Source organism: Geotrypetes seraphini, chromosome 6, assembly GCF_902459505.1.
Source record: "Geotrypetes seraphini chromosome 6, aGeoSer1.1, whole genome shotgun sequence".
NCBI classification, from domain to species: Eukaryota; Metazoa; Chordata; class Amphibia; order Gymnophiona; family Dermophiidae; genus Geotrypetes; species Geotrypetes seraphini.
Window position 1 is genome coordinate 48,001,781 of NC_047089.1, and position 12,210 is coordinate 48,013,990.

Genomic DNA, 12,210 nt, shown 5'->3' on the forward strand with positions numbered 1-12,210 from the left:
TTAAATGGAAGATTATTTAATTATATAGGGAAGGGGAGAATTATTAGTAACCAATCTTACTGTCAAATATATAAGTAGTACTTTCTGTGGACCTTCTAGGTCAGTGGAGGTCTAGGTCCTGGAGGACCCCCAGGCCAATTGGGTTTTCAGGCTAGCCCTAATAAATATGCCTGAGAGAGATTTGCATGTAATGGAAGTGACAGGCATGCAAATCTGGTGCTAACATTTAAAAAGAAGATAAAGCAGCTTTAAAGGAGTGAAGTCGATAGTCACTGAGGAGTTCATGGATTGAAGTATGGTATCCTAGAAGGATACTATCAAAAGAAAACATTTAAGGAATCCTGATACAGCAGAAGTTTCAACAAAGGTGAAAGAATATCAGACGTGTTTAAGGGAAGAGGAGAGTAAAGGTTGAAAATTATCCCTGTCATCTTCTAAGCAGCTTGTAGATGCAAGAAGCAAAGAAAATATGAAGTGTCTGTATACAAATGCTAGAAGCCTAAAAAATAAGATGAGTGAGTTAGAGTACATAGCACTAAATGAAGCCATCTCAGAGACCTGATGAAAAGAGGACAACCAATGGGACATTGTGGTACCAGGGTATAAATTATATCACAATGATAGGGTGGATCAAATAGGAAAGGGAGTTGTGCTATACCTTAGAGGAAATTGAGTCAGACAAAATAAAAATTCTACAGGAAACAGCAATGTGAAATACTTATGTACAGGAATTCCATGTGGGAAGGAAAAGAGTATACTGTTAGGGCTAAACTATGGTCCACGAGGCCAGAATGAACAACCAGATGAAAAAGTGCTAACAGAAATTAGGAAAGCTAGCAATGTTGGTAACAGTATAGTAATGGATGATTTCAATTACCAAGAATATCAAAGACCATCAACAGCTAATGAAACTTACTTTTGTCCCTTGATCTAGACAAACTAATGACATCAGTTAATAAACTGGGATTGTTGAATCAAGGAGTAAAAGGAACATGCAGTGAGAACAAGGCTAAAGCAGAGATTGAACGCATTCTTTACTTTAGTATTTACTGAAGAATATATGACCAGAAATGGTTTTCAAGGGTGATGTTGCAGAGAAACGGAAAGATATCTCAGTTAACTTGGAAAATGTACTAAGCCAAATTGACAAATTAAAGAATAGTAAATCACCTGGGCTAGATGGTGTACATCCTAGGGTATTGAAAAAACTCAAGCATGAAGGTGCAGATTCTCCAAACGACACCTACAACAGTGGCCATTTACAAAAGTGGTGCCAACCGTGTGTCAATCATGTAACAGCACCATTTAGAGAATTGAATCTTCATGAAAGGTAGGTGCCGGAAATGTAGGCCAGAGTTTTAAGGGCCTAAATTTTCAGTGCCTACCTTTCACATGAATTTCATCTACAGAGTCATCTAACGGCGTCTAAGACCTCTTCTGGTGGTTGAAGGTGCCTCCATAGTTGGGACAACAGCACTGTTTATTGAAGATCCTGGGAGTGCCTCCATGTTTAATGGTGCTTTTTAATTGGTTTTTAATTGAACCACTTAAAACAATTAAGCTAGGTGGTAGTAGGGCGCCTACCACCTCCTAATTTATGACAACATTCAGAGAATTTGGGCCAAAATTTCTAATCTGCTGTTAATGATCTATAACCTGTCATTAAAATCATCCATAGCACCTGAAGATTGGAAGGTGGCAAATGTAATGCCAGCTTTTTGAAAAGGTTCCAGGGTTAATCCAGAAAATTACATCTGGTAAGCCTGATATCAGTGCTGGAGAAAATAATGGAAGCTATTACATATAGAAAAACATGGTTTAACAGGTCAAAGTCAACATTAATTCAGCCAAGGGAAGTCTTGTCTCACCAATTTGCTTCATTTATTTGAAGTCATGAATAAATGTGGATAAAGTGAGCCAGTTGATGTAATGTATCTAGATTTTTCAGAAAGCTTTTGACAAAGTCTCTCATGAGAGGCTCCTGAGAAAATTAAAAAGTCACTGGATAGGAGGCAAAGCTCTGTTATGGATTAGAAACTGGTTAATGGATAGAAAACCACCCTACTGATAGAAACATAGAAACATGATAGCAGGTAAAGGCCAAATGGCCCATCCAGTCTGCCCATCTGCAGTAACCATTATCTCTTTCTCTCTCTGAGAGATCCCATGTGCCTCTCCCAGGCCCTTTTGAATTCAGACACAGTCTCTGTCTCCACCACTTCTTCCGGGCGACTGTTCCACCCTTTCTGTAAAAAAGCATTTCCTTAGATTACTCTGGAGCCTATCACCTCTTAACTTCATCCTGTGCCCTCTCGTTGCAGAGTTTCCTTTCAATTGAAAGAGACTCGACTCATGCACATTTACATTACGTAGGTATTTAAACGTCTCTATCATAACTCCCCTCTCCTGCCTTTCCTCCAAAATACACAGATTGAGATCTTTAAGACTGTCCCAAGTGTCAGCCTCCAGAAGTCATTTTTGACTTGATACTTGAGAGCAGGAGACTACCTAAGACCCCATTTTATCAAGCTGTGTTAGGGTTTTTATATAAAAGCTCTGATACTCATAGGAATTCTATAAGTGTCGTAGCTTTTACCGCAGTGGCTGGCGATAAAAAAAACCCTAACACAGTTTGATAAAAGGGAGCCTAATCCTTTCCCTGGTTAAATCCCTTGGAAAATTGTCCTTCATTTGTAGCAAGAATATTATGAAGGAAATATTCTCATGTCACTAGTATAATGCGGAATATCCAGCAGCCCAAGGGAGTAACAATAGCTGCTAGCAAAAATGGAGCATAATTACACGTTTTGCTATCAGATGACAACTAAATCACCAGGAGTGTTAGATTGTTCTAAGGGCAGCTAACATGATTTAAAATTGTATTTTTATCATGCCTCATCTTTTCAAATAAAATAGTATCTTTAAGTGTCTCTAAAATAAATTTGTCTTCTTGGAAATGAAACAATTTGTTGAGATTACTGTAATACATATGATTCTAGACCTCTCTATACTTGTACATTTTCCAAAGCCAACAAGGACCAATTGTTTTAAAGTATCCACTTTAATCTCACAGACCATTCATCCCTTTCTGATACTAAAATAATATTGTTTTATCTGTGCATATAAGGGATTTTCTTATTTTAACAAAGGAAACGGAGAAGCAGACAGCTTCCTTCCTGAAGGAACATCAAAGGCGAGACTGAATTGAATGATCCCAGTGTCTCTGCTCTGCCACGCACATCAGTCCTTCTCATTGCATTGTTCAATATGCTGTCATAAGACAGACACGCAGACTTGATAGTGTCATCTTGTGTTATTGCTAGTTCCTTCCATTAATAGAAGTGAAAGAATGTCTTACATCAGTGTTCTTCAACCACCGGTCCATGGACCGGTGCCGGTCCACAGAAATTTCCTGCCAGTCCACAGGGCCGGCATGTGCATCAGGCCCAAAACTGTGTTCTTCAACTGCCGGTCCGTGGTGCGATCGATGCGTTGTTAATAAGATTATATTGTGTGTATATGAAAAATGAATGGAAAAAAATAGTGTTACAATTAGGACTATGGGGGCAGGGTCTGGAGTGGAGATTGGGTAGAGATGGGCAGGGTCTGGCCCACGACTTAGCCCAGTGTTCTTCAACTGCCAGTCTGCGGACTGATGCCGGACCACAAAATAATTCTTTTATTTCTGCCGGTCCATAGGTGTAAAAAGGTTGAAGAACACTGTCTTACACAACATATAGAATAGACAATGCAAAATGTATGATGTAAAGTTTTGCCTCCATTGCTATCAAGAGGATATAATGGCAGCACAAAATGTAGAGATGGAAGAATTAATCAATGTTTGTTGCCATTTTTTCTTTTTATTTTATGCCCAACCCGACCATGTGCCTCAGGCCCTGCCCCCAGGAGGGACCTAAGGCTCCCGGGCCTATTCTGATTGGCCCAGGCGCCTTAGGCCCCACCAGTAGGCGGAGCTTTGGGACGGATGGGCCAATCCGGCCTCATTCCGTCGATGGCTGCCTGCCGGACAGGCGGGTTTGGCTCCCGTCTGTCCGGCCAACTACAGAAAGGTACGGGGAAGGGGGTTGGGGGTGTCGTGGGGGTCGGCCAGGGGGGTCGCGGGTCGGCTGGGGGGGCGGTCGGAGGTTCTTGGGGGGGGCGGGTCGTTGGGGGGAGAGGGGGTTTGCGTCGAGGGCAGGAGGGCCTGGGATCCCTCCTGCCCGTAATGTAGTGCAGGGTGGGGTTAGGGGGTCGCCGTGGCCAGGAGGACTTGGGCTCCCTCCTGGCCCGATATTGTCGGGGAGTTGGGGAATCGGCGGGGCAAGAGGGCTTGGGCTCCCTTTTGCCCCGATCGTGTCGGGGAGTCGGGGGGGCAAGAGGGCTTGAGCTCCCTTTTGCCCCGATCGTGTCGGGGAGTCGGGGGGGCAAGAGGGCTTGAGCTCCCTCTTGCCCCGATCGTGTCGGGGAGTCGGGGGGGGGGCAAGAGGGCTTGAGCTCCCTCTTGCCCCGATCGTGTCGGGGAGTCGGGGGGGGGCAAGAGGGCTTGAGCTCCCTCTTGCCCCGATCGTGTCGGGGGTGCCAGGGACCACACGGAGTCACCCACCGTACCACCCGATTCGGGTAAGCGCAGGTATCGGTGGGTGGCTTATTTGCGGGGGGGTGCCTTATTTTACATTTTTTTCTAAAAAGGGGGGGCTGTCTTATTTGATGGCCCTGCCTTATCATCGGGGAAACACGGTAGAAAAAAAAAAAAAATGAACAGTTAAGTCCCAGTTTTTGCCGCTGAGACTCTGCCCTCTCACTGTAAAATTAGACTCTACTTAGTCTGTCTTTAAATTTAAAAAATGTGTGTTGTTTTAAAAAACAATTATGTTTTTAGATGTATCTAAATAAAAATAATAACCAAAAATTTATCTTTTTTTATGTCATCTTAGCATATTTTATGCTACAGAACGAATTATTTTTTTTAACATGTATTGTTATGGGAAAACGCGTTTCACACAACGAACGTTTCACATAACAAACTTGCTCCTGGAACGGATTAAGTTCGTTGTGTGAGGCACCACTGTATTTGGCTTTTTAGCATGTGCTAACTCCCGCATTAGCTATTTTTAGGATTACCAGAAGTCCGGATTTTGAGGACATGTCCGGGGGTCCAAACAACTTTTCAAAACCCGGCACTTTGTCTGGGTCTTGAAAAGCCTTCTCAAATCGCATCGGGCAGGAAGGAAGTCCGCTGTCCGACAAGAATAGGTAGTGGGGAGGCGGGGCTGGGGGGCGGGATTAGGGCTTTAAAGGGCGGGGATGGGTGGAACTGGGCGGGCCTGGGGGCGGGTCTAGGAGTGGGTCTAGGAGTTCAGATTTTCCGATTGAAATATCTGGCAACCCTAGTTATTAAAAAAAATATTTGGGGGATGAGGTATGTCATGGACATAGAATGGGCTTGGAAGCATTAATCAGCAAGCACATCTGCATTAGTGCATGCTAACTGGCTAATACTGAGTTAATGCAGGAGCTCTTAGGGGCTGATTCTATAAACAGTGCCTAAATCAGCCGGCGTTGGCTGTGTGTCAATTACACTTAGGCCAACAAAACACAACAAAATACGCAAGTTTCGGCATAAGCCTTCCAAAGTTGTACTCCAGAGTACAACACGCCGACAAGGTCATTTACGAACACCTTACCAACAAGTATCTCACTAGTCCCCTGAGGAAGGCTGATGCCGAAACTGGGATCCTAGTTGGGACCGCAACAGATGAGAGTGTTTCTCTTTGTTGGACTGATAAATGTGGCTTCATCGGTTGCCTCTTTTGTTGTTGATTTTATCGAGGCTGGTTTTCTGCTTTTCTCCTTGTTTTAATCACACTTAGGTGCCTTATACAGCATCGCGGCTGGTGATGCCTGAAATGTAGGCGAGGGTTTCAAAGGTCTACATTTTTGGAGAATTGTGCTTAGCAGCAACTATGTCACGCTCCACCCATAAGAACGCCTACTTAGGCATTAGGTGCCTTTCGCAATTAATTTTGGTTTTCCAATTATTGAGCCTATTAAGGATATTTTGCCCATTAACCTCCCACCCCCCTCCCTTTACTAAGTCGTGATAGAGGTGTCTACCTCGGCCCAGGGCGCTAAATGCTCTGACGCTCATAGAATTCCTATGAGTATCGGAGCAGCGTTGGAGCATTTTGTGCAGCTTGGAAAAAGAGGGTCTAAGTTAGGTGCCTAAGAGCCACCCAACTTTAGGCGCTCGTTATAGAATTTCCTTTTACGTGCAAAAGCCATGTGGTAACCATTGGGGGGTCATGTCCGGAATTCCTCTTTCAGATTCTGGACAAATAAGTTTCCTACCATGCAGTACTTCCCATGCATGACTAGCATCAACTGCAATGTGATGTATACACTCAATCTCCCTCCATACCCCTCCCTCCATACCCTACCCAGCCTCACTCTGTTGTATAATTACTGCCCTGGCTGTTTTAGTTTAAGACAGCCATTTGCCCAAGTCTGTGGTTGCTGCTAGTGTGCATCAAAACCCATGCTAACTGCTCAGCACTCTTTAGCAAACATGTACCTTAGCGCAGGGCCGGATTAATCAATAGGCACACTAGGCACGTGCCTAGGGCCCGAAACGATGAGGGGGGCCCGCTGAAAGAGAACGACTCACCTTGCCAGCAACGGGCCCCCCTCCCGGCATCAACCACAATGGGCCCCCCTCCCGGCAGCAACCGCAATGGGCCCCCCTCCCGGCAGCAACCACAATGGGTCCCCCTCCCGGCAGCAATCACAATACAGCCGGATCTGTTACTGGAAGGTCCCGCGATGACTGCTTCTGCTGGTCCATCCCCTTCTGACATCACTTCTTCTGGAGCAAGTAAGTGACGTTGGAGGGGGATGGACCGGCAGAAGCAGTCATCGCGGGACCTTCTAGTAACAAATCCGGCCATATTGCGGTTGCTGCCGGGATGGGGGTCCATTGCCGTTGCTGCGGGAGGGGGGGGGAGCGTTGCTGTTGCTGTGGGGGAGGCGTTGCTGCAAGGGGGGGCCATTGCCGTCAGCTGTTATAATGCTGCTTTCGGGCAAAGAAGCTCAGAGGGCAGAGCCAGCAGCAATGTTTGGAGGGGGAGAAAGGAGCATGGAAGGGTGTTGGAGGAAGAGAAATGGGGCAGGGTGGTATGGAAGGGTTGTGAGAAGGATGGTATGGAAAGGTGGTGGAGGAAGAGAAAGGGGCAGGGTGGTATGGAAGGGTGGTGGGAAGGATAGTGGGGCAGCGTGGTATGGAAGGGTGGTGGAGGGAGAGAAAGGGGGCAGAGTGGTATGGAAGGGTTGTGAGAAGGATGGTATGGAAGGGTGGTGGAGGAAGAGAAAGGTGGCAGATGTTCATGGATTTGTGTGCAGGGAAAGGGAAGGATACTGAATGTAATTGGGTTGGAGGGAAAAAAGGGGGCTAATGCTGATGGAAGTGGGGGGAAGGGAGAGGAGAGAGTGAAATGCTAGACTATGGGGGTGTGGGAGAGAGAAGGGAAGAAGAGAGGAGAGAGATGCCAGACCATTGGAGGAAGGAATGGAAGAAGATGGATGCCAGACCAATGAGAGTGAAGGGAAAGATTGAAGGGGGAGGCATACAGTTTCTGGAAGTGACATAGAAGGACAAAAGATGAAAGGAAGATTTTGACAAGAAGATGAGGAGAGCAGAAACCAGACAAGACAAAGGTAGAAAAAAAATTTCTATTTATTTATTTATTTATTTTTTTGCTTTAGGGGACATGCATCGCTGTTTCTGTGGTGTTGCATTGTATGCAGAGTCCAGCTTCTTGGTGGTTTTATTTAACCTTTTACAAAACTGTAGAGCATTTTTTTAGCACGGGCCATAGCTAAAAACCATACTACAGTTTTGTAAAGGGGGGGGGAGAAGTTAGTTTGTGATTACATATTCCATACTAGGAGAAGGTGTTTTCTGTGACCTGTTTGTATGAAAGACATGGTTTTTTGTTAACGTTGACTAGCCTTGTTTGGCGAAATGCATCAGGCATGGTTCTTGGGAGCACCTTGAATTAACCTGATTTGAATCTCCTTATTTTCTGCCAATCTTCTTTTGTTTCATGTTGGATTCTTTGGTGGACTGCTTGCCTTGTTGTTTCGTTACAAGTTAACATACATGGAGTGGAACGTACTAAAGGAGTTACAGATTTGGTTGTTTATACATACATATGAGTTACAGTTGGTTGATGTAGAGTGAGGCAGTTGAGAGGCGTTGTAAACTTGGTTATTAATATAGACTTATATTTCGGATTGTATTACTGCTTTACAAATATTTGAACACTTTCATATATGCATGGAAAGGGTTCAGAGTTAAATTCCTGGGTAAGTAGGTGGGAAGGGAAGGAAGGGGGATTTGTTCAGAGATGTTTGGGGGTTGCATAGAAGAAAAACTGTGCACTGGTATGCTAATCTTTGTTTGTTTTGAATTTTTAAAAAAAAGAAATACAAGTGGAAATAAAGAAGTAAAGAAGAAAACAGATAAATGGGGGCGGGACATGGGTGGGGCAGGGCCAGGGGGGCCCAGTGTACTTGTGTGCCTAGGGGCCCTCGAAGAATTAATCCTGCTCTGCCTTAGCGCACATCAATTGAACACATACTAACCTAGGAATTAAGATGCCATTTTTATTACTCTAAATGTGCAAACTGGAATGAAAACTATACCCAGAAATTTTTGCCTGTGTGCATCCATATTTGCCAAAAAGACTGGCGTGTCTCTATCTCTTAATCCTGGGAAGGAGCAACATATAAATCCATTAAATTCAGTGCATTATTAGGACCTGGGGACCTAGACTGGCCACTGTTGGAGACAGGATACTGGGTGTGCTGGGCTGGTCCTGCATGGCCCATCTTATATTCTTATTTTTCTCCATTGCACCTATGGGCTGAAGGCTAGCTGGCTGTGCAGTGCATCCTGGGATTGCATTTCCTGTCATGAGAATGCTGCGCTCAGAAATCATGCAGTAGTCAATCAGCCACTTACCTGCCTTTCCAATCAGAGCAAGAACTCCACTGTGGTAAGCAGCTTAGAGAGGAGAGCAGATGAGAAAGGGAAAAAGAAGTAAATAAAAAGGGAAGCATGACTCTGGGCAAACTTTTCTTTGCTATGCTGCTCTTCCGTCTCGTACAGTACTTACGTTGCACAGTGATATAACCCGAACTCTCCACAGAGCCTCTTGGGTTGGTGGCTCTGCACATGTAGAGCCCGTCATCATCCTCCTTGATCCGTTCAATTATCAGTCTGTTGTTCCCTGGCTCCAAAAGGATTCCTGAAGGGGTGAAATCAGATAAGACACATAATTGGGATCACTTCCAGAAATTCTGTATAGGTGCAAATCCCATAGATAGGTTTTCTCTAAATAATGCAGCCAACCTTCAAGGAGGAGCCACTTGGGTGCTTTCCCCAATGCAGGGGTTTTTTTTTTTGGGTTCACAGTGTATAAATGGGACAGGGCAGTGAAGAACACAAGAGTGAGCTTTGCGCCCATTGCCGAATCCACATTTTTGGTCCTCAGATATGTGGAAAGAGCAGCTAGGAAAAGAAGAGAAGGCAGAATGCTAGGAATGATTAAGAAGGGGGATCACGAACAGATCAGAGGTTATCATGCCGCTGTACTGGGCCATGGTATGCCCTCACCTGGAATACTGCATCCAGCACTGGTCGCCGTACATGAAGAAGGACACGATACTACTCGAGAGGGTCCAGAGAAGAGCGACTAAAATGGTTAAGGGGCTGGAGGAGTTGCCGTACAGTGAGAGATTAGAGAAACTGGGCCTCTTCTCCCTTGAAAAGAGGAGACTGAAGGGAATAGACTTAGTAGATAAAGACAGGTTGTTCACCCTCTCCAAAGTAGAGAGAACGAGAGGGCACTCTCTAAAGTTAAAAGGGGATCGATTCCGTACAAACGTAAGGAAGTTCTTCTTTACCCAGAGAGTGGTAGAGATCTGGAACATTCTTTCAGAGTCTGTTATAAGGGAAAACATCCTCCAGGGATTCAAGACAAGGTTAGACAAGTTCCTGCTGAACCAGAACGAACACAGATAGGGCTGGTCTCAGTTAGGGCACTGGCCTTTGACCTGGGGGCCGCTGTGTGAGCGGACTGCTGGGCACGATGGACCACTGGTCTGACTTAGCAGCGGCAATTCTTATGTTCTTATGTTATGTTCAATCTGTCTGTGAACCTTGATCTAAACCAGGTAATCCCTTGAAAGAAATGCTCACCTGATTCTTGTTGAAGCTCCTGGCTATTCTTGTACCAGGATATCTGTGGTTCTGGGACCCCTTCAGCCCAACACTCCAGAGAAACACTGCTGCTGATGTTCACCTGCTGTTCATTGAAGACATGTAGAAGACGTGGGGCTTCTTGAGCTGTTAAAATAAAGGGGTCACAATTTTCTTGGGTCCCATATGAAGACTGAAGCTCTCCTAGAATCCCTACTGTAATTTATATGAACTTAAGAAAATTATGTGGTTGAACTGGAGGCTTTGCAGTGCAGCAGCTGAAAACCAGACCAGAATCCCTTCCACTATCACTTTGGGCTGGATTAACTTCATTTGCCATGGTCGTCATCGATGTTTCAAACACCAGCTGTGGCACTGAAATTGTCCACAAATATTCTACACTGCTATCTACAGAAGTGGCAGTGCTGAACGCACATTTCCAGCAGGGACTGGCACTAGCTATATAGAGAGTAGCAATAATCAGCCACTATAGGGTTAGCTATGCATTTTAAGTTAGGATAGCCAATTATTCTGATCAGCTGACACTCTGCACTTGTTCCACTCTGGCAGCACTATCTGGATAGTGCTAGATGGTCTATATGAATTTATAACAAATCTATAATAAGATAGCAAAATTTAAGAGCCATATTTGGGTAGTGAGGGCATCCTATAAGAATCTGCAGAGATGTTCTGAAGGCATAAAGCAGCACTGGCATGACTAAGGGGGGCTTTTACCAAGTTGCGGTAAGCACTAGTAGCACATGCTTATGAGAACTTAACCCTTTATGTGGCAGTGTTGCTCAGAAGCAACATGTGTCTTCTATGGCTCTTATGGGAGGGAGATCAGCATCTCCAAATGCCTGATACTTGGCACTGTAGCTCTCGCTCAACATCAAGTTACGTAAAGCCGCCGTTTCGCCATCTGCCAATTAAAGGGTTAAAAGAGCTTACCATTAAAAATATTTTAAATTTATTTTTTGCCAGGAGGGTGTGTCGGGGGCAGAAAGTGGACGTTTCTGTGGTAACCAGTATGTCTGCATTATCGCATGCTGATTAGTGCAGTATTAGCACATGAGCCTTTAGCGCCTACAAAAATAGGCAGCAGCAAGAGCTCACACGCTAATCCTTTTTAATGGCCTTAGCACACAGGAAAAACCTGCTTAAAGGATGCACTAAGGCCACTTTTTAGCGCAGCATTGCTAAAGGACCCCTAATTATCGACTGCTGTAAGTGGGACGCCTACATTCAGCAGTTATGAATACAACTTACTGTGATATGCCCATGGTTCTTCCCTGTGGACATCCCCCTTGCATTTATTCCCTAAGCCAGCCATTCCCAAATCAGTCCTTGGGGCACACTATCGTTTTTTCAGGATATCCATACTGAATATGCATTAAATAGATTTGCATGCACTGCCTCAATTGCACGCAACTCTAACTCATGAATATTCATTGTAGATATCCTGAAAGCCCAATGGACTGGGATGACAGTGGCTGCCCTAAGCTATTTTAACTTGTTAATATAGAATCACTGCTGCCATTTACATGTATATACTGTACTTACCCTTATTGATAACAGTATTCTATACATTTGAGAATGCATAATGTGCTAAAATTTAGGTGCCTTGTTATATAATGAGGGGAGTACTGTATTGTTATTGAAAACTTATGATTAGGGTCTGGATAGGGCACTTACTGATCAGCAGATGCTGCTATCCACATAAATGCTTTTGAAGATTTTGCCCTAAGCATTTTACTATACTCAAAGGAAAAATCTTCAGTGAATAAAATCTTCTGTATCTCCTGGAAAGGACACTTTTAGGCAGGGGCAGATTCACCATACAGGCAACCAGGCAGTGCCCAAGAGCTCAGAACAGATGGGGAGCCCAGTGCTTCCCACCCCTTCAGGCGTAACTTTCCATATCAGCGAGGGTGGGACACTGCAGAAAGCAG

The 12,210-nt window shown here is 44.7% G+C and overlaps 1 protein-coding gene across 4 annotated transcripts in view; it reads right to left on the reverse strand.

The window, feature by feature from the left end:
* FLT1 (fms related receptor tyrosine kinase 1) overlaps nucleotides 1–12,210 on the reverse strand; it is a 284,781-nt gene that overhangs the window by 78,420 nt on the left and 194,151 nt on the right. For 2 of the 4 annotated variants that reach the window (XM_033949140.1, XM_033949139.1), the window contains exons 14-16: nucleotides 10,259–10,405; nucleotides 9,174–9,305; nucleotides 9,020–9,061 (exon numbers count right to left, since the gene is read on the reverse strand). In XM_033949140.1, the coding sequence (XP_033805031.1) occupies nucleotides 9,020–9,061; nucleotides 9,174–9,305; nucleotides 10,259–10,405 (321 nt within the window). The remainder of the gene's footprint in view (nucleotides 1–9,019; nucleotides 9,062–9,173; nucleotides 9,306–10,258; nucleotides 10,406–12,210) is intronic. The other 2 variants (XM_033949142.1, XM_033949141.1) reach the window with 1 other exon arrangement.